The sequence below is a fragment of the Microcebus murinus genome, chromosome 13 (assembly GCF_040939455.1).
Source record: "Microcebus murinus isolate Inina chromosome 13, M.murinus_Inina_mat1.0, whole genome shotgun sequence".
Lineage (NCBI taxonomy): Eukaryota > Metazoa > Chordata > Mammalia > Primates > Cheirogaleidae > Microcebus > Microcebus murinus.
In genome coordinates, this window is record NC_134116.1 from 21,312,653 (window position 1) to 21,335,607 (window position 22,955).

At 40.1% G+C, this 22,955-nt stretch overlaps 1 protein-coding gene across 2 annotated transcripts in view; it reads left to right on the top strand.

The window, feature by feature from the left end:
- ABCC4 (ATP binding cassette subfamily C member 4 (PEL blood group)) overlaps positions 1-22,955 on the top strand; it is a 248,599-nt gene that overhangs the window by 179,334 nt on the left and 46,310 nt on the right. Inside the window, exons 21-26 of one of the 2 annotated variants that reach the window (XM_012769743.3) lie at positions 11,794-11,944; positions 17,942-18,061; positions 19,013-19,123; positions 19,504-19,554; positions 20,054-20,154; positions 21,505-21,696. In XM_012769743.3, the coding sequence (XP_012625197.2) occupies positions 11,794-11,944; positions 17,942-18,061; positions 19,013-19,123; positions 19,504-19,554; positions 20,054-20,154; positions 21,505-21,696 (726 nt within the window). The remainder of the gene's footprint in view (positions 1-11,793; positions 11,945-17,941; positions 18,062-19,012; positions 19,124-19,503; positions 19,555-20,053; positions 20,155-21,504; positions 21,697-22,955) is intronic. The other variant, XM_012769744.3, reaches the window with a different exon arrangement.

Here is a 22,955-nt window from a genome sequence, read left to right on the forward strand (position 1 = left end):
GCCATAATTTTCATTATCTATTTTAAAGCTCTTTCGTTAGATGCATATGTGTTTAAGGTTGCTATGTCTTCTCAATGAACTGATCTTTTATCAATTTGAAATGTCCCTATATACCAATCTGTCTTTAAGTATACTTTGATTGACATTAATATAGCTACACTAACTCTTAGCGTTTTGCATGTTATAACTTTTCATGCCTTCTTACTTTTACTCTACCTTCTTATACTTAAAGTGTTTATTGTGAGCAGCATGTAATTGGGTCTTTTAAAAAAATCTCATATGATAATCTCTGCCATTTTATTTTACATGTTTAATCCATACAATTAATGTAAGTATTGATCTGTTGGGTTTAAGTTCTACCATCTCTGTACTTGTCTTTTGTTTGTATATGTGTGTGTGTGTGTGTGTGTATTATAAAAAAGTATATATTACTTTTTTCCACTGTTCTTTCTTTTCTTCTTTCTTTTGAATAGAATATATATTTTTAATTCATTTTCTCTTCTGTTACATTTTTATCGGTTCCTCTTTGTGTTATTATTTTTAGTGTTTGCTCTAGCGTTTACATATACATTTTAATTTTATCACATTCTACATAAAAATAATCTCTTATCAGATTCACAAGTGGAAGAATATTACCATTGCATAATTCATTTCTCTTATTCATTGGGCTCATGGTGTTATATTGTTCACATCTACATATAGTATAAGCCTCATTTTAAATTTTTAATTATTATGGGTATATAGTAGTTGTATATCTTTATAGGGTACATGCAAGACATACAATGTGAATTAATCAAATCAGGATAATTTGGGTATCCATCACCTTAGGCATTTATCATTTCTTTGTGTAGGAACATTCTAATTCCACTCTTTCAGTTATTTTAAAGTATACCTTAACTTATTGTTGACTGTAGCACTGTGTTGTGCTCTCAACTATTGTTCATTCTATCTAATTATCTAACTATTTTTATACCCACTAACCATCCCCAGTCTATCCCTTCCCCCCGCTACTCTTCCCAGCCTCTGGTAGCCATTATTCTACTCTGTTTCTCCTTCATGTTTGAGGAATGTTTTTGCAGCATATAATATTCTAAGGTGAAGGGTTTATCCCACCACCCCTCCCCAAATCCCCGCTTCCCTGCCCCCTGCACTTCCACTATGTTAGGCCACTCTCTCCTGGCCTGTAAGTTTTCCATTGAGAAGTCTGCTGCCAGACATATCAGAACTCCTTTTTTTGTTTGTTTTCTATCATTTTTTTTTTTTTTTGACACAGAGTCTCACTTTGTTACCCAGGCTAGGGTGAGTGCCATGGCGTCAGCCTAGCTCACAGCAACCTCAAACTCCTGGGCTCAAGCGATCCTCCTGCCCCAGCCTCCCTAGTAGCTGGGACTACAGGTATGCGCCACCATGCCTGGCTAATTTTTTCTATATATTTTTAGTTGGCCAATTAATTTCTTTCTATTTATAGTAGAGATGGGGTCTCGGTCTTGCTCAGGCTGGTTTCAAACTCCTGACCTTGAGCGATCCGCTCACCTCGTCCTCCCAGAGTGCTAGGATTACAGGTGTGAGCCACCGCGCCCGGCCTAGAACTCCTTTATACATTATTTTTTTCTTCCATATTGCTTCCCTTAGGACCTTTTCTTTTTTTTTTTTTTTTTTTTATTTCCCCTGTTTAAAAAGTTTGATTTTCTTTTTTTTTTTTTTTTTTTTTTTTTGAGACAGAGTCTCGCTTTGTTGCCTAGGCTAGAGTGAGTGCTGTGGTGTCAGCCTAGCTCACAGCAACCTCAAACTCCTGGGCTCAAGCGATCCTTCTGTCTCAGCCTCCCAAGTAGCTGGGACTACAGGCATGAACCACCATGCCCGGCTAATATTTTCTATATATATTAGTTGGCCAATTAGTTTCTTTCTATTTATAGTAGAGACGGGGTCTCGCTCTTGCTCGGGCTGGTTTCGAACTCCCGACCTCGAGCGATCCGCCCGCCTCGGCCTCCCAGAGAGCTAGGATTACAGGCGTGAGCCACCGCGCCCGGCCTAGGACCTTTTCTTTATCTGTGACCTTTGGGAGCTTAATTATTAAATGCCTTGAGGTAGTCTTGTTCAGGTTAAATCTGCATGGTGTTCTATGACTTTCTTGTACTTGAATATTGATATCTTTCTCTAGGTTTGGAAAGTTATTTCCTTGAATAAACCTTCTATCCTAATCTCTCTACCTCTTCTTTAAAGCCAATAACTTTTAGATTTTACCCTTTGAAACTATTTTCTAAATCTTGTATGTGTGCTTCATTCTTTTTTGTTCTTTATTCTTTTTTGTCTTTTGACTGCGTATTTTCAAATATCCTGTCTTTAAACTCACTACTTCTTTCTTCGGCTTCGTGAATTCTGCTGTTGAGAGACTCTGATGCATTTTTCAGTTAGTCAGTCAGTCAGTTGCGTTCTTAAGTTCCAGAATTTCTGCTTGATTTTTTAAAAAAAACTATTTCAATCTCTTTATTAAATTTCTCTTATAGGCTTCTGAGTTCCTTCCCTGTGTTATATTGAAGTTTATTGATTTTGTTCATGACAGCTATTTTGAATTCTTTGTCTCAAAGGTCACCTACCTTATTTAGTTTGTTTGGCGAGGTCATGTTTTTCTGGGTGTTTTTGATGTTTGTGGATGTTCCTTGATGTCTTGGCATTGAACATTTAGGTATTTATTTTAATCCTTGCAGTATAGACTTGTTTGAACCCATTCTTCTTGAGAAGGGTTTCCAGATATTCAAAGAGAATTGAGTATTGTGATTAAATCTTTGATCACTGCATCTGTATCAGCACTGGAGGTGCCCCAAGCCCAGTAGTGCTGTGACTCTTACAGACTGCCTTGGTGGACTTTCATAAGATATGGGATAACTCCCTGGATTACCAGGCAAAGTCTTTCAATCTCTTCCCTCATTCTCTGTGCTGGGCTGCTACAGTTTTCTGAGGAGTGGGGTGGGGACTTCCTCATGGCCAACAGCATGAGGTCATACTTGAAGCCAGTCCAATCTCACCCAAAGCCAGTGCTAGCTATTGTCTGGCTACCGGTGATGTTTATTCAAAGCCAAAGGGATCTTTTATCAGCAGGTGGTGAATCCTGCCAGGTCTAGGTCCTTTGCTTTAGAGTAGCATATTTCCTTCTGGCCCTAGGTTGGTCTAGTAATGCCTTCCAGGAACTAAGGCCTAGACTGGTGGGATCATTAGGAGTCAGCTTGGTACTTTATTTTACTGTGGCTGAGCTCATACTCAAGTTGCAAAACAAAGTCCTCTGAACTTTTCCCTTTCTTTTCCCCAAGTGGAAGAAGACTTCCTGAGTTGCACTGCCTGTGGTTGGCAGGGTGTGTGTGTGTGTGTGTGTGAGTGACAGAGACGCTGGCTTGGTCTCTACCACTGGTATGTCACTGGGTCACTTGCACCTCAAGTGACCTGAGCCATTACAGCCACAGGAATTGCCCAAGGACTGCAGTCCTATGGCCTAACTGCCTTATGAATTTATTCCAGGCCCCAGGTGCTTTTTGTCAGCCAATGGTGAGGCTAGCCAGAACTCAGGTTTCAGGGCAGAGGATTCTTTCTGACCAGGCTAGTCTAAATGCTGCCTCCATGGGCAGTGGCAGAATTCTGCCCTGTGGTCCCCTATGCCTGCATGGCTTCGAGGTTTAGTGCAAAGTCCCACCATCAACTTCAGTCTCCCCCTAACCCCCACAGATTCTGTCTGTACTGGGGGTGCCAGGGGATGAGGGAGGAGTGGCATAGGCCATACAAGATAGTCTTTGTGGCCTCTTCAGTGCCTTCTTTCCTCGATATGATGTTAAAACTAGGTAGTGTGATCATTCACCTGAATTTTGATTCTTCTGAAGGAGCTTGCTTGGGTGGACATTTGTTGAATTTGGTGTTCGTGTGGAGGACAATCGCTGGAAGTTTCTATTCAGCCATCTTTCTCAGCCCCCCAGCTCACAATATTTTGCTGTTGATTCTGCTTTAAACAATCAATAGTCTTTTAAAGAAGTTGAAATATATATACATATGTATGCATGTGTGTGCATACATATTATAAAAAATTATGTTTTATATTTATTCACATATTTATCCCTTTCCAGTCCTCTTTATTTCTTTTTGAAGTCAAGGCTTCCATCTGGTATCATTTTCCTTCAGCCTGGAGAACTTCTTTTCAGGCTGGTCTGTGGGAAGCAAGTTCCCTTAGCTTTGGTCCGTCTGAGCATGTCTTCATTTTTAATGATCTTTCCAATGGAAATAAGATTCTAGGTTTATATAATCATTCGTTTTTATTTGTTCTGGCACAGTAAATACATCACTTCAATTGCCTTTTCTGTCCATGTTTCTGGTGATCAATCAGTCATCATTATTAAGCTTGTTTCCTCATACATTATATGTGTTTTTTTCACACTTTTTAAAAGGTTTACTCATTGTCTCTGGTTTTTACTTGTTTGAATATATGTGTCTAGTATCCCCCTTGAGGTTAATGAGCTTCTTCAATTTGTGTGTTGATAGTTTTCTTCAATTTTGGAAAATTGTGAGCCTTCATTGTTTCATACACTTCTTCTCCATTATTCCTCTCTTTTCCCTCTGCTCCCCTTCCACAACTCAAAGTTAGACATATGTTAGACAGTTTAGTAAAGTTCCACAGAACTGGGAGATTCCATTCTAGTTTTTCAGTCTCTTATAATTTTGTCTTTCGCTTTGGGTGATGTATGCCGATCTGTCTTCCTGATCGTTGATCCTTTGTCAGTTATCCTAGTCTGCTGCAAGCCCATTGAATGTGTTTTTTATTTTTGATATTCCCATTTTTGTTTCTAGCATTTCCATTTGATTTATTTTTAGAGTTTTCTTCTTTCATAGGCTTATTGACCATTCAAATATCATATTTTTCAAAGTGTCTATTTGAGTGAATATCTACTTTTCCTATTGCAGACTGTGGGGATTTTTTGGTTTTGTTTTGTTTCTTATTGATTCATAGAATTCTTTATTCTAAATTATAAGTTTTTTATTATATCCCTTCTGCACTAATATTTACCATTGTAGTCCCATATGATGTGTTTTCATAAACATGTTTATCTTATCTTTTATGTTTATTGCTTTTTGTATTTTTGAAAATCTGTAACTGTTTGAGAGTCATAAGGATATTCTTTTGTTGCCTCTTAGAAACTTTATTCTTTTACTTTTAAAATTTAGATATATGATATACCTGGCATTGATTTTTTTTTTGGTATAGTTTCAAGTAAAGCATTCCGTTTTCATATGCATATCCCACTGAACCGGCAACATTTATTATTTATTAATTTATTCATTGATTTATTATTTTCCTCGCTGTATCATAGTATCTCTGTGGTCACAGTTCACGCAACTCTAAAGGTATGGGTCTGTTTGTGGACTGTTTTCTGTTCCCATGATCTTTTTGTCTATTCTTGTGCCAGTATTATACTGTGTAATAATTATCTATCGTAGCCTTATGATTGATAAGCCTTAAAATATGGTAACACAAGTCTTGGCACTTTGTATTTTCATGTAAATGTTGCTTGTCAGCTTCCACAAAAATACTTACTGGGGTTTGTGTTGAGATTATATTGAATTTATAGATCACTTTGGGAAGATTCAACATCTTGACACTATTGAGTCTTCAAGTATAATATGCTATATCCTTTATTCTTATAGGTCTTTAAATCCTTTCAATAATATTTATAATTTTCAATATAAAAGGATTGGCACATCTTTCATTAGGTATATTCTAGGCATTTGATGTTTCTTGATGTTATTGTATATGGCTTGCTTTTAAAAATTTCATGGTTTATTGCTAATATGTAAAAGTACAATTGCATTTTGTACATTTACTTTGTAAAGTATCCCTGTTAAAATTTTTTTGTTTTACTAATCTATAGATCTGTTTAGATTATCTGTATAAATGTTATGTCTATGAATAATAAGTTTTATTTTTGAATTCCATTCATTATACTTTCTTTTTTTTATTTCTTGCATTATTGCTCTGGCTAGAACCTCTTGTCTTTCTTTAAAAATAGAAGTAGTAGTATCATACATTGTGGTTCTCCCCTCTGCTCAGAAGGAAAACTTTTGCTATATCAGCATCAAATAACATTTGATGACATTTGAATAACATTTACAGTGGATTTTTCTTCATAGATGCCCTATATCAGATTAAGGTAATGTCTTTCTATTCCTATCTTCCTAAGAATCACTCTTAAAAACATCAGTGATCATTGAATTCTGTGAAATGCTCTTTCTTTAACTATTGAGATAACCAATAAAGGTTTTTTTCCTTTATTCTGTTAATGTGTTACATAACATAGATTTATTAATTGTGAGATCTCAAGTCAGCCTTGTATTTTTGGAATAATCAGTTTGTGAAGTATTATCTTTTTTATATTGTTAGATTCAGTTTATTGGTATGTTATTTAGTATTCTTGAAATAGTTTGGTATAATTTTCCTTTTTTTGGTTTTTATATCAGGATAATTTTGTGTTTGAATTCTTTAGTAGAATTTGGTAAAATATTTTTGCAAAATCAACTTGTGAAGTCACTAGGCCTAAAGTTTTTTCTGTGAGAAATTTTTGAATTCTGAATTCAGATTCTTAAATTGGCATAGAATTATTCATATTTCTGGTTCTTATGTCAGATTTTGTGTGTCATTTTTCAATAAATTTGCTGAAAAAATTTAAATTCATTGGCACAACATTTATTATATCCTCTTTATAACATTATTTTACTTCGTAGATTTAATAATTTGAAATTATGACTCTTCAAAGAATGGTGACTAATACTCTGTTGTAGCCTCTTTTTAATGCCTTTAGTATATCTTGTGTTATCCCCTATTAATTCATGATGATGGTATTGTTTCCTCTCTTTTTTCTTAATTAGTCCAGGTGTAATTTCTTAATTTCATTAGTATTTTCTCTCCTTGAAGTTAGTTTTCTATTTCATATTGTCTACTTTTTCTCATTTCCATTTTTGTCACATTTTAATTTAATATGCTGGGGGGTTTTTTTGTTTTTTTATCTTTCTAAGGTTTTTTTTTAAGATCCTTGAGTTTTCGCATTTGTCTTTTTAAAAAAATTTTTAAAGCTATAAATTTACCTTTCAACACACCTTTAGTTGCAGGGCTCAAATTTTAATATCATTAGATTTTTTGTTTTTAACTTGAAAATACTTTGTAATTTCTAAAAATTTCTTCGAGCCAGGTGTTATTTAGAAGTGTATTGCTGTATTTTCTAATGTTTAGTCATTTTCTAGTTACTTTGTTATTGATTTCTTTTTAGATTCACATACAGAATATATTCTGTATAATTTCTGTCTCTTCATATTCTTTGATTTTGCTTTATGATGTAGTATATGTGTACTTAAAGAGAATTTATTATGTAAGTTATTATCTATAGTATTGTAGCCATTAGGTCAAGTTTGTTCATTATGCTTTCTAATCACTGGTAAATTTCAATATGCTTATTCTATCAAGTATTGAAATAAGTGGGTTAAAATACTGACTATAATTGTAGATTTTTCTATTTTTCTTGAGATCTGTTGGATTTTCCCTTATGCATTGTGGAGCCATATTTTTAGGTTCATAAAAATTTATTGTTGTATATATCTTCTGGGTAATTCAAACCTTTAATCCTATGAAATATTTCTTTTATCTCTAGGAATCCTTCCTAAATTAGAGCTTCTATATTCATAGTGGTAGAGATAGACAGTCTACTTCTCTTTTGGTTAGGGTTTTCACAGGATACCTTTTCCCAACCTTTTATTTCCACCCTATGTGCCTTTCTTTTTAAGGTGTGCCTCTGAAAGGTAGTATATACATGGCTGCCAGCCTTGAATTTCATGAGAAAGATTAATACTAAAAAAAGGTGGAAAGGAAGGTGCTTCTCAATGAGACACACTGACCACAAAGGAAGGAAGAGGTGCACCGCATTTCCCTAATGCCTTCTATTGTTTTGTAACCAGATTATAACCACACATCCTTCCCTCCTCAGTGCAGTTAGCTGTGGTGCAGGATTAACAGCTAACTGAAGGGTAACACAGGTCTGAGAGCAGATGTGGATGTGAGAAGATCACATCATCCAGTGAAGGCTGGAAGGACTGATTAGTGTATCAAGTCTCCAAGAAAGGACAAGGTTAGAAAACCTTAATCTTAGAGAACTTTTCTGTAGATCTCCTCATACAGATATCAGCACTCTATATAAAGTTCTGATTCAACAGAGTGAACTGAGTTGGGTGAGGTCAAAGGAAACAGGTGATAAAGGGGAGGAGACCTCCCAAGGTGGGTCCCATGGAGATAATATACCTGGGATCCAGAGTTGACCTCTGACCTCCCTGAGTCACACACAGTGTCATGTTAGCACGCAACTTAAATCTGAGAAATAAATGCTGATGCTGTGAGTATGAAGGATTATGAGTGTACATTTAAGAGCCTTCCATATTTTCTCCTATTTTCATTCTATAATTAAAGGTAATGAGTATAATTTGACATAAATTATGTCTCCATTTCTTAATACTTTTAGAGGTTTATATACTATGTTCAAAATTTTAATGCCTCCACAAGAATCCTGTATTAGTTAGCAGCACTATCTGTTATGATAGTCATTTCATTTTAAGGTCATTTTTTAAAAATCTCATGTGTTTCCAGAGTAAGATAGGCAGCAGAATCTCTTCTACACCCACATCAGTAAATAGCTTACTTATCAAACTAGGCGTCAGTTTTTGTCTTCTTTAAATCAGGAGGAAATCTTGTTGTGCTTTCTTGTCAAGAAGAGAATCCTGCTTTGTTTCTTGTTCTTAAGTCACTCTTGTGCAAAGCCAGTAATAATTTAAAGCATTAATCTGGACAATTTGTATATATCACATCTTGGGACATAATTCTTAAGAGGCTGACTAACAGTAGAATTAAAAGCTTTCTGGTTCCTCCAAGGTGTTAGCAATCTTAATGGTTTTGATGTTCTGTTTTAATACCATAAATAAATAATAAAGGTACACCATCTACTGATCAAGAGGCCTGCTGATTAAATACATATGTCACTTTGTGCCTAATATGAGAATGAGGGGAGAGAGTTCAAATTAGGAGTAGAGTGAGTCAAAAGTATAGATGGTAGGCCAGGCGCGGTGGCTCACACCTGTAATCCTAGCTCTTGGGAGGCCGAGGCGGGCGGATTGCTCGAGGTCAGGAGTTCGAAACCAGCCTGAGCAAGAGTGAGACCCCGTCTCTACTATAAATAGAAAGAAATTAATTGGCCAACTAATATATATACAAAAAATTAGCCGGGCATGGTGGCGAATGCCTGTAGTCCCAGCTACTTGGGAGGCTGAGGCAGGAGGATTGCTTGAGCCCAGGAGTTTGAGGTTGCTGTGAGCTAGGCTGATGCCACGGCACGCACTCTAGCCTGGGCAACAAAGTGAGACTCTGTCTCAAAAAAAAAAAAAAAAAAAAAGTATAGATGGCATGTTTATTTGCATAAAATAAAAATACATTTTTTACTGCTATTTATACAAAACATGTCCTTTGACATAAAATTCACAAAGACTAGCAGGAATGAAATCTCACACAATTAAGTTTAAATAAAGTTGTGGGAAGATAATCTAAAAATTCTTATAGGACCATAAATAGTTTGGTGGTTAAATGCCAGGTAGGCATACAGGTCCTCATATTTAAAACTGCCTTCGTGAAAAGAAATATGTTTAAGTCTATAAGATTGGGATACGATATTAATTCTGGAAAACGAACCTTCCTGGAGAAATTTTACATTTGACCACCATTCGTATATAGATATTAAACATGTGCAGTATTCAACTCTTATTTTTTGTCCTGACGTTTTATATATTTATTAAAATTAAATGTGGCCCTTATTTTTGTTTTTCTCTATGTTATTTTGCTTTCTAGGCTTAGAACTTTTAGGAGAGTTGTTTTTTTTTTTTTAATTAAAACAATAATTCTTAAATCAACATGTATCGGTATGATCTACTTGCAGGTATTTTAAGACCGTTTTGATGATCAGCTCTCCTCTTTGACCTGAGCAGGCTGTTATTCCCTAATTGGCTGGGAGTCTGAGACTGGCCACCTCATAGGAGAGGCCAGAGGGCAGGGCACTGGGCTGGCAGCAGATGGTGTTGGTGCTGATGCTACGAGAACACAGAGTAGCCTGTGATCAGGTGGGGAAGCTGTGATTGCTACCAGCAAATGCTTATTCATGCTGCTTTTTCAGATAGTCTGTAAAATTAGCCTGCGAAATTAGGTCCTAAGTCCTTCTTAGAACCCTCAAAAACTGTTCTTCTGTTCCTCCCTATATCTCCATAGCACTCTGTGCTTTCCAGTCATGTATATTCATGTAAAATGGTAAACTTTGGAGTCCTTGGATCTCATTGTGTGACTCTGAATGGTCCCACCATTCCATCCTTTTGAAAAACCGAGCATTGTGCTTTCTTAGCAGGTAGACACTAACTTGAGTTGCATTCGTATCACCTGAAGCCATAGATAACTGTTAATATATCATACTTTTTCTGATAAAGATGGATACTTAAGTCAGCATTATCCAGTGACTTTTTTTTTTAAATATCTTTTAGACCAAGGTAATTTTCCAAGAAAACATCACATCATGGGGTGAGGTGATGATTAAGCGAATATTCATAGAGCCATTCTGCAGTGCCTTACACCCAGGAAGCACCTGAAACACGGCATTTGCTATTGTTATCATCATGTGGCTTTGAAATAGGCATTTCAAATATTTATCCTAAATGGCGGAAAGTTTAATGTATGTGCAAGGCCTAAAAATTTCTTTCAAACCCTTTTAGAGACTGTAAGTTGTTTTATTGTTATCAAAACTCTTCCTTAGGTTTCTAAGGAATATAAAACATTTGTTTTATCACATTTTTCTTCATTGGGCTTGTTGATTGACTCTGTAATTCCTTAAGTAAGAGTTTTTAAAGGAAAAATTAGAGACAACTTACTAGACCCGAAGCAGTCCAAAAGTTCTTTCTGAATAATAAAAAGTTTTTCCTGAACAACAAAAAGTTGGCCATATGCTGAGGGTTTGCTCAAATCTGTTGGCTAGCAATGTGGGCTCCCCAGTTCCGTCACTGATGCTGTATAGTCTCCAAGTTTCTTTTCCTCTCCACGTGCCTCAGTGTCTCCATCTGTAAAATGAGATGATAATACTACTGCATAGGGGTGTTATGAGGTTTGTACGAGTTGATACATGCAATGTATTTAATATGCAGCCAGATACACAGTCCTCCGTCAGTATTTACAATGGGCGGAAACTAAGAGTGAGGTCTCCACACCTCCAAAGGTGAAGGTTTAAATTATTGCCTCCTTTTTTGAGCACTGAATTTGCAATTAGTCACTTCTTTATCCCATGTATCACTGTGGTTTGTGGATTCCTAATCTATGATACCTGCTCTCTCATTTCCCTATTAGCATCTAGTAACTCATCAGAGTTTGGGATTCAAATCCTACTGTGAATCTCAGCTTTGTAGCCCATTAAATAGGGAAAATAATCATGCCCTACCTTATGGAGCTAGTGAGTGCATCAAAAGAAGCAATGCCCCAAAAGTTCTTTTCATAGTATTTGTGCGCGGCAGACCTGTGGTAAGTATTATTGTCAGTACCACCTGTACATTCCTTATTTCTTTGAACGGAAAAGCCTTCCCTGCTATTCCAACAACTCTTTCAAGGAAGGAAGTGTAATCTGAATAAAACAACCCAATGAAGTATTTTTGGAAAGAATTCTTGATAAAGAGGTCCTGTATCTACTTTTGCTCTTTCAGACATTTCTACAAGTGGTTGTGGTGATAGCTGTGGCTGTGGCTGTGATTCCGTGGATTGCGATACCTTTGGTTCCGCTTGGCATCATTTTCATTTATCTCCGGCAATATTTCTTAGAAACATCAAGAGATGTCAAACGCCTGGAATCCACAAGTGAGTATGGAGACTCTCAGGTTGGTGGCAGTGTGAGCCATTGATGCCATTGTTAAGGAGTCCCCCTGAAATTCTGCAGACGCCATCTTCCAGAATTTCTCCGACATTAGCTAATTGAATGTTATGGCTCCCGTGAGTCATTGTGGCCCCCAGGGCAGCTGGAGCTGGTAGCATGTCAGGTGTAACCTTGCAGTTTCCAATGGGGAAGAAGTGAAGGACACTTTAGGAATAGCATTGCACTGGAATATGAGCAATGGGGAGACAAGGACCATTTCTGTTTTGTTCATGACATACTTCCTTACACAAAAGCAGACAGTCTGTGAGCATTTTTTTTTTTTTTTTGGAAATAAAATATTTCACTATATTGTAACTAATGTAGAAGGGAAATAATCAGAGCAGTTTTCTTTCCCTGAAGATGCTAGACAAGGAAAAGTTTAGAGAAAGGAAAGGAAGGCTTAGAAATATCCTCATGTCAGCAGCAATACATTTGGAAAATACATTACTTTTGCCCACTCAAAAAATGGCTAATAAGTTGCAGTCATTAAATGTTTTCAATAGGAAAACGTGTTGTTATCAGTTTACCCCTTTATTATCAACGGTACTTGGTGTAATGTTACAGTTGGAGGTCATCCCCAACCCCTGGGCTGTCCCTATAAATGGACACTGAAAATAATCTCCTTGGGAGAGAGATCAGTTTAGAATGCATTTAGTCTATTGTATCGCTCTATTCGACTTCCTGATTTTGGAATAATGGGGAGAACATCCGATGATTAATCACTCTATTCCACATGTAATCACAGAGGATGAAATTATCTAGAGTTCATCTCATTATGAATGCACACATTAACATATTATTACTGAAACAAAAAATCATAAGAAGGATAGAATTGTTACTTTTTTTAAAAAAGGTATAAGGATGATAGCCAAAAGGTAAAGAAGGAAGATATTTTGTATCAGAAAACCTCTGCTATGGACAGTTACTACAAATGAATGCCAACTCAGGTTTCTGGAAGCCAAGCCAAGAAGAGAAACTTACTGAGTCTCATGGTTGTTAGTATCTACTGTGTGAGAAATATAAAGTGTATTAGGACAGATGTGTGTTTCATTGTGGCATGTATTTTCTTTTTAATAATAAACTCTGAAGATGTAGTTATCATAACTGCGTAAAGGAGAGTGGGTGGCAGTTTCATAAAAGCTCTAAGAAAATTTTTCAGTCCTCGGGCAGCTGAAGTTCGGTGAAATCTGGTCTTGTGAGGTTTTCCAGCAGGAAGGTGGAACAGCATGGTCCAGATGTATGGAACCCTCTGCTGACCTGACACGTTACAAGGATAGTACTTGACAAAGGCAGAGCATAAACGATTGGATTTGCTGGGAGACCTTTCCCTATGCATTTCACTGGCACCAGCCAGTCTTCTATGTAGACAAAGAAGGCAGCAGACATTTTATGATTCGGGACCGCTCATGGACAGCTCTTCAGCAGTAGAGTTGCAAAGGAAGGTTTCTTCAAGGATTGTTCATTCGAGAAGGAACACTTTGATGTAGATTTTTGTGTGTGACAAGGGCCACTTCCCGTGCATGTGGAGAGAAGAGGGCTTACTAAGGCTTTTTTCCAAGCAGCAGTGTGGGAGTTCCTCTCTTGAATCCTAGCACATACCTTAAACTTGAGAACATTTTGAACTGGACATTCTGACAACTTTGTCATCCCCCCTGTTGAACATGTAGGTTTTCCTGCACCCCAGTTGGCTGTAACAATAGGTTAAATATGGATGTTCCCTTCTCCATGTCCCCAGGTAGCAAAATGTGGCCAGTTGATTAGAATTTTTTATTGTATCCTTCCGGGTGGTGGGTTTGTGCCATAAATAACAATTCCTTTGTTTTTTTATAAGCTGAAATTGATCATGCTTTTTTGATCCACTACTAGAATCTCCAACCCAAAGACAGATGCCTGATTGCTATGGCAAGAAGTCATAATCCTACTTCATCCTGGTGATTTTAAGGCCAACTAAGCCTTGATTATACTGCCTAGCTACCTGTGGAACCATAGGCTTGACATTTAAGGAATCCTCTTTTTTGTTTTAAGAGACAGAGTCTTGCCATGTCACTCAGTCTGGAGTACAGTGGCACAATTATAACTCACTGTAACCTTGAACTCCTGACTTTAAGCAATCCTCCTGCCTTGGCCTTTTAAAGTGTTAGGATTATGGGTGTGAGCCCCATAATGAGGCCAGCCCCATGCCTGGCCTCATTTAAGAAATCTTAAGAACAAATCTGTAGTTGATTATAATTTTTTTTTTAAATTTATTTATTTTTGAGTCTGTCTCTTTCGCCCTGGGTAGAGTTCAGTGGCATCTTCATAGCTCACTACAACTTCAAATTCCTGGATTCAAATGATCCTCCTGCCTCAGCCTCCCAAGCAGCTGTGAATACAGGCACGCCACGATGCCCAGCTTATTTTTCTATTTTTAGGAGAGACAGGGGTCTCACTCTGGCTCAGGCTGATCTGGAATGCCTGAATTTAAGCAGTCCTCCCGCCTTGGCCTCCCAGAATGCCAAGAGTACAGGCATGAACCACCTTGCCCAGCCCTATAATTTTTTTTTGGTAAAAGTTAGTGTAGCAATAGGCAGACATAGGAAAGTGCATAAAACCAGGATGGCATTTGGTTGCATCTCTCTAGCCATCTTTATTCATTTGGCAATGCCTGGATTATAAAGCCATATCCAAGTTCTGTCTGTAAAGGTGCTGTGATCCACTAGTTATGCCTGCCCTGGGCATTCGCCAGGGGAATGTGAACCCACATGTCACATACGTTCAGACTGTAGAGCCTTGAGTCTGTCTGCTCATGCCAGATGCCCAGGCTCGTTGTTCATCTTCAGGCGCTTAAGAGGTACAGGAATGGGGAAAGTTATTGGACATTAGCTAGGTAAGATTTTGCAATTTTCTAAACATGGGCTACAAAGTGTGGAGAAATTCAGTGACTCGTGAAATCTTTAACTTCGATCATCTTCCCTCTGAGACACAAAGGCTCACATTAAAAGCACAGCCTTGGGAATAAGACAAAGTTGGGTCTGATGCCCAACTCTAACACCTACTCAGGTTAATTTAGTTCATCTTGGGCAGTGTTCTTAATGCCTCAAGGCTATTTTTTCTCTCTGTCAGATATAATAATACCTGCCCCTTGGCGCTCTTGTGCGGACTGCCTGAGTCAATGCTTGGTAAGGGCACTAGAACTTTGACTGCAAGAGAAGTAACAAAGGCACTAGTGCCTTAAACACAAGAGAATTACACACCTAATAATCATCAGAAGGTCTCACATAGCATCAGTGGTACCTGTACCTAGACTGTCAACTCTCAGACCCATCCCATGCCCTGCTTCTTCCCAGGGAACGTATGCAGTCCCTGTACAGTAGGTCCCAGAGTCCTCAGGGGCCTGGGAAATGCAGCTGTTGATCTTTAGGGGCATGGGAAATGCAGCTGTTAATCTTGTAAAATGGCAGGTTATGTCTGTCAGGACCTACTAGCTAGTTCATCGGTGTTAGCGAGGTCTACTTCAGGATAGCCTGATGAGTCAGTGTTGGGAAGAGGCAACAGAAGCAGAGCCTTTGTTTGCGCTCTCCCTAGGTATTAGTTGTCTTTGTGGACCCCTGGTTCACCCCACCAGCAGCCCACTCAGCCCTAAGTGGGGCATGAAAGAGACAGGATTATCTCTTCACAGGTACTGACTCCTGCCTCACCTTGGTAACTCAAGTCTGAGTTAGAGTTCCTGACTTAGACGTCAGATTCTTCCCTGCTGTTTAGGGCTGGGATGACACCTACCTTTTCAAGCTGACCCTGCCCTGAAACCTAACCCGAGATAAACAGTGGCAACTCTGGTCTCCTGATAAGGGAAACAAATGACAATGGCCAAGCTGTAGAATTTCCTTCAAGTGCCCTGCCTGGCTGGTCATCACATCTCCCTCCTTCTCAGTTGCACTGTCTATGATGAAAGTGTTTATGTCACGATACTGCCTTGCTCTGGGAATGAAAGCATAGCTCTAGTGAATTCTCGGAGCTGTTGGGAGCTAGACTTTTGGCACTCTCTAGGTGAGGGTATTGGGAATTCCGGAATTCCCTGGAATTTTCTTGGGTTATTCTGGAAGCATCCTGTTTCCAGACTGACCAAATCCCAGACCTTCCTTATTGGGAGCGTGGGCTCAGTCCTCTCACCGTATTACTGCTGTCCTAATTAGAAGTGCAAAGTCGAAGCTAAAATAAGTAAACAGTGACTCAGTGTGTTGAAGATGGAAAGTGGTGTAGATGCTAGAGGAAGACCACACACATGCAGCCGGACAGTCAGAGCCACCGCAGAGTGATGGGAGGCTCTCTGCCTGAATTCGATACGAGGGAAATGTCAGATCATGTCCTGGTGGCGAATCTGAGTTCAGGGAAGGTCTTGTTTCTCCTAGCAGTGTCACAGGAGAGAGCCCCTAACACTTGGTGCCCCAGGTCAGGCACCCCACTCCGGAAAGGTCCCCAAGGAGGAGCAGATGGTCAGTGGGCCCACAGCCCGGCTGTCACTCCTCGACCCAGGGCTTCCCTCCTTCTCCGAAGCCCAGCATCTCATACTCGGCTGCCAGCTTTCTCCTTGTTTGTGGGGCTGGGTACGAGGAGACTGTGTCCCAGCACACGTCTACCCCAGCACCCGGGAACACGTGCAGTGCCCACACGCAGAGCGAGCACATCCGTATTGAGCCAACTCTCACAGTCTGGTGACCCCAGACTGAGGAGCTAGCCCCAGATAGTAAGTTCGAGGGTTTCCCTGGATTCGTTTTTTTCCCTCTGTTATTTTATCAAACATAAGCAGCTTCAGATAAGATAGATTTTCTTCACTTTTCCCAAACACCTTATGTTTTACTAATTGATCTTCTCTTGGAGCTGCATGAAAGTAATACATCAGGGTTTCCTACTTACAAACCCAAAGTAATCATCCCGGACAAGAACATTAAAGGCAATGTGCTAGGTCACGTGCTCCCAGTATGCTCCTGCCTCAGTATACCCTCAGTCATGCCGGAGACTGGAACCCCAGGGACTTGTCCCTGCTCTGCGAGTTCCCCTGATGTGCGAGAGGGACGCATGCCCCGGTGGTCGTAAAACAGTGTGCTCAAAACAAATGACCAAGCGTGGGACATCAGGCCCCCAACCAAAACAAAGTTACCTGAAAGGCAATTAGCCTTTTTCATCCTATGAGGTTGACGAGTCCACTGATGCCACAGTCACATTCTGAAAAGGGCAGTGGCACATGCCACAGGGACCTCCAAACATCAGGACAAGTTTTCAGCAAGGCAGTTATAAAAACATGCATCAGGTTCATGGAGCTGAAGTCTGGACCATGCCAAGATGACTTGACTGGGGCAGGTCCTGTGAGCAACGCACCACCAGGTGCATCGTGATCAATCTTCCCGCACACAAGTGTGCACAGAAGATTCCCCTGGATGCAGGGAGGTGACATGCGACAGGTGCTATTCTAGTTAGTAGGATGCAATGGTTATCCCAGCCCTTTAGAAATTAGTCATCTAAAATGGGGACGGATACATGAATAGCTAATTATTTCATTGTGGTGAGTACTCTAATAGAATTATTTTTTTAAATGCCACTAGCTCAAAACAAATCATTGAGAAGTTATTTCTGCCAAAAGAGATGTCAGGTAAGAATACGGAGGGAAGACCTTGAAGGATCAGCTAGCAAGGAAGGAATTATAACTAGATTTGAATTTAGACAAAGATAGCATCAGAGACTTTCGTATCCAGGTCCTAAAAGCGAGGTGTGGTTTGCCCAAGGGTCTGAGGTTAGACGTTCATGGTTCTCTGCAGACCGTTGGGAGCGTTTCTTCTTGAAGCAGAAGCCCCAGGAAGCCTTAGTGTTGGGTGTGGTAGGATGTGTGTGACCACAGAGCGTGGGAGGCTGCTGGGTTCCCTGCATCTAGCCTCACCGAGCTTTCTGTTTTCTGTCTCTTTCTGCAGCACGGAGTCCGGTATTTTCCCACTTGTCATCTTCTCTCCAGGGGCTCTGGACCATTCGGGCATACAAAGCTGAAGAGAGGTTTCAGGAACTGTTTGATGCACATCAGGATTTACATTCGGGTCTGTACATTTCTGGAGATGGTTTCAAAGGCCAGCACCTCTGTGCTTCCCCTCTTTCTTCCCGCTGAGTGGCTCGTGTGGTCCTTCCATCACTGTTCCCTGTGGCTGTCTGTCACTCCAGGGCAGGGGGCAGAAAACCTTTTTTGTAAAGGGCCACCTGGTACACATGTTTTAGGCTTTGTGTGCAACATCATCTCTTGCAACTATTCACCTTGGCTGTTGTATCACCTAAGTAGCACAGATGACATATCAGCAAGTGGCCATGGCTGTGTTTCAGTAAAACTTTATTTACAAAGGCACCTAGGCCGTAGTGTGCTGAGCCTTGCTTCAGAGCATACAAGGGGGTGGCAGAGGAAATCAATATCCCAGTTACCAGATTTGCCAACCACTTGATGTGTATTATCCTTTGCATTTGTGAAGTTTGTTTTTCCATTTGGAAACTTTGGAATTTCCTCTAAATCTACAAAATCCTATCCACCTTTACAGTATTTATTGTATTTTGATGATTAAAAAAATGACACTTTAAAAACCACATGCAGATCCTTTTAGTGAGGTATTAAATAGTTATTTGCCCCAGAGCAATATCCACTGTATTCAGGACCCTCCAGTAAGCTGGAGCTGAAAATAAATTGGGAGCCACACTCTCTGTAGTTGGAGAACTGGGAACAGTCAACCCCATGAGTGGATGAAATACACAGTGAGGCCCAGCACTGCAAGAGATGCATGCATGAGAGCATTTTTCTATGTTGCGCTGTTTGTGTGTGTGCTGTGTGTTGCCTTGTATCGCTTAGCTTTCTGGAATCTGCCGGTTCCTTGGGTGTGCGACTTTGCTGCCCTACTCTGCATGAGCATCTTCTGTAGCTCAGCTGGGCAGAACACCCTGTCATGTTCAGTGCAGTTAATATGGTTTTTGTATTTATTCCTCCTGCATGTTATGATTCCCAAATCCAGAGGCTTGGTTCTTGTTTTTGACAACGTCCCGGTGGTTCGCCGTGCGTTTGGATGCCATCTGTGCCTTATTTGTCATCGTCGTTTCCTTTGGGACCCTGATTCTGGCACAATGTAAGTACAGATGCGGGCAACTATGCATGGTATGATTACAATCTTTAGCTGTGTTTACAGTTGTTAAACTCAACTCTCGCCACCTTGTCCGATATTATATATTAACACTATTTGGTTCTATTTAAGCGTTGATAGTTTTTCAGGTTGGGTATGATTCAGTAGTGTGATCCCTTTAAAGGCATCATTTGGGTCTCTTTTATCCTTCTTTGAATGGGTTGAACTGTGCCTAAATGATACTCTGAATATTCATTCCTGCTAGTGGCTGGGGATTGTGAGGAGAAAATCAAGCTTTACTATCAAGTGTTTTGTTCAGCTTAGGGCTTTAGGTTTTACCTTTTGGACTGCTTAGATCTGTTGGTTGTCGTTGCCTGGTGCATTAGGTCGAGAAGGATTCTCAGCAGGGAAGAACATCGTCATCACTACCACATCAGGTGTTGGTGTGCATGGCTTGCATTCCCCACCCCTAACTCTTCCACAGTAATAACACTGAATGACCGTATTTCATGGTGGAAAACGAGAATGGCATTTTAACCTCAAAAGCATTGGCTCTTCGGACCTATAGCCTTGTTTTTAGCGGTTTCCAACTATGGTTGCATTGGACGTAGAATGTGGAATTACGTAATGTGCTTTGAAACCATAATGACGATTGTCTGAATAATGACATTAGCCCTCACATATGCTGTGCTGTTTTCCAAGTGTATGTTGATCTTGTTGGCATTCATAAACTCAATAATCTTTCTGAATTTATAATCGCTGTTTTATTCATTGTATCACAATCTCAATCAACAGATAGTAAAAGTATAACCGTTGCTACCGTGATAGGCACATTGCGTAATCGTGATGGAGGGCTCCTCCTGGCAAAGTGTCAGAGGGAGCCAGGCTCAGGTTCGGAATGAGGCTGACTTTATTCCCTTCTTCCTCCTCCTGCAGCTTTGGATGCTGGGCAGGTGGGCTTGGCATTGTCCTACTCTCTCACCATCATGGGGATGTTCCAGTGGTGCGTTAGACAGAGTGCCGAAGTTGAGAATATGGTAATGTTTATCGTAAGGCTCTTGGCCTTTTCAAGTCTCCTCGCCATTACATGGCATAAAAGCAATTCTTATGTAAAATATTAAGCTGTTATTTTTACATTGTAGCTAACAGTTTTTTAAGATCCTTCCTCCATCTGTTTAAAGTTAATGTAACATAAAATATATACGTCTTCTTCTCAGTCTTATGTGTGCTATGTCAGCAGGTTTTATATTCATCACAAGCTGTCTTCAGATGTAATAAATGTCTCTGTAGGAGGGAGTTTCTGAAGTCCTAGAGAGGATATGAGCTAATTTCTTAGAGGCATTTTATTTTTGTTTCTTAATGGGTAATTCCTCATTCCTGGTAAAAGAAGAATCTTCAGTGTCTTGAGGTTGTTTGTGTGTTTAATTAGTTTAATCTTTCCCCCTCCCACACCCACCCCTATCAGTTTTATCATTTATTCACTTATATTTTGAACAGGAGGCAGGAGGCCTTCCTGGTAGGACAAGCCTCATCTTGGAATGTTCTAGTCAGAGGCGTCAGGTTATATGCACCTTCTCCTAAAGGAAGAAAAACAACATGAAATCTTTTCATTTCACTCTTCATGTAGAGCAGAAGGTGGCTAATTATTACAGTACGGTTTGAGGACCACCCAGTTTATTTATTTAATATTTATATATTTATTATTCTTTATTTTTGAGACAGAGTCTTACTCTGTCACCCAGAATAGAGTGCAGCAGCATCACTGTAGCTCACTGTGACCTCAAACTCTTGGGCTCAAGCAATCCTCGTGCTTCAGCCTCCTGAGTAGTTGGGAGGCACGTACCACCATGCCTGGCTAATTTTTCTATTTTCAATAGAGATGGGGTCTGGCTCTTGCTCGGGCTGGTCTCGAACTCCTGAGCTCAAGTGATCCTCCTGCCTCGGCCTCCCAGTGTGCCACGATTACAGGCTTGAGCCACTGCTCCCTGCCCCAGTTTAACTGATGTATAGCAGGTGGCCCTTGTATAGCAAAAGATTTTGATTGGTGACCGTAAGCATGCCTTTCTTTTACAAAGTCCTTGTCTTTTACTCAGATGTGAGTAAATAGAAGTGGGTAAATAAAATCTATAAGCATTCATTTCTCTAATGCTTTTAGTTTTAATGTAATGTTGAAGGAAGTAGCCATAAGTGAAGGTGTAATACAGTGATGAACAAGGTTGTAAATCGTCAGAGTCCTAAAGCAATCTCTTACTTCTCTCCTGTGGGGATGAAGACCTGAGTTTTCCTTAACCAGCTGTTTACAAAAGATGCAGGTTTCATTGACAGTCTCTTAGCATTCACGAACCAGACCACATCCCTAACCTGTGCGGGTGCCTTATCTCTTTCAGATGATTTCTGTAGAAAGGGTGATGGAATATACAAACCTTGAGAAAGAAGCACCTTGGGAATACCAGAAACGCCCGCCGCCGGCCTGGCCCCACGAAGGAGTGATTATCTTCGATAATGTTAACTTCATGTACAGTTTAGACGGGCCCGTGGTCCTGAAGCACCTGACAGCACTCATTAAATCTCAGGAAAAGGTTTGTTAAACCATATCTTGCCTCTTTAAAATTTCATCTAAATAATGGAGCACCACATCTGCTTGTTGGCTTCCTCTTAGACATATCGAGGGGATTTTCTGTTCTATTATAGATGCAAATTAGATCAGTGATAATGTAGGTAAATCTGTCTTGGTAATGACCATGGAATGTGGATACCATCATTTCTTTTCTTTTCTTTTTTTTTTTTTTTTTTTTTTTTGAGACAGTCTCTCACTCTGTAGCCTGGGCTAGAGTGCTGTGGCATCAGCCTAGCTCACAGCAACCTCACACTCCTGGGCTCAAGCAATCCTCCTGCCTCAGCCTCCCGAGTAGCTAGAACTACAGGCACACGCCACCATGCCTGGCTAATTTTTTCTATTTTTAGTTTGGCTAATTTTCTTTCTATTTATAGTAGAGATGGGGTCTCGCTCTTGCTCAGGCTGGTCTCAAACTCTTGAGCTCAAGCAATCCTCCCGCCTGGGCTTCTCAGAGTTCTAGGATTACAGGTGTGAGCCACCGCGCCCGGCTGTCCACCACTGTTTCTTTATTCATGCTGTGACCTGCTACATACATGGTGGTCGGTGTGCCTTGCGCTCCAGGGCTGGATCTAACCTCACTCACAGTACTGTATCTAACAGCTATTCATGGATGTCCCAGAAGGTCAGTCCTGCCTCTTTGTCCCTAACATTGGCATGTCTAGTCGTATCGATTCTTTCTTCGTGGTATTTCCCAAGTCTTTCTCTTCTTCTCCATTGTAGCAGCTTCCATTCCAGCCCTTGTTCTTTGTCCCTTGACACTTAGTCTTTCCTGCCTTTAACCTACACTCCCCTTTTGCTTGCCTGCCCTCCCACTGCAGACTGTTTCTTTCTGAACAAAGATATCACCTGTGCCTGGCTCCCTGCCAGCTCCTGTCCTGGGTGAGGAGCTGCTACTGCAATCCTGTTCGGGCCCCAGAGACCAGTAACAAAATCATGTGCACACACACACTCTTGCAAACAGCCCGTCACCTAGATGGAAGTGTTAAATACTTAAAGAATTGCTCAGCTCTTTCCACCCGAGGCCGATTTAGTGGACTGTAGCCATAGCCCTTGTGCCATGAAAACAGTAAGCGTACAACTTCATACCCAAATGGTACCCAGGGAACAGCTTTAGTAAGTTGCTTGGCACAGGCTGGCTCCTAAGTATTTCCATAGTTTCCTTGTGGGTCTGAAGAAGGTGAGGACTGCTGTGTGAACAGCACTCACTGTAGCTCTTTGTGC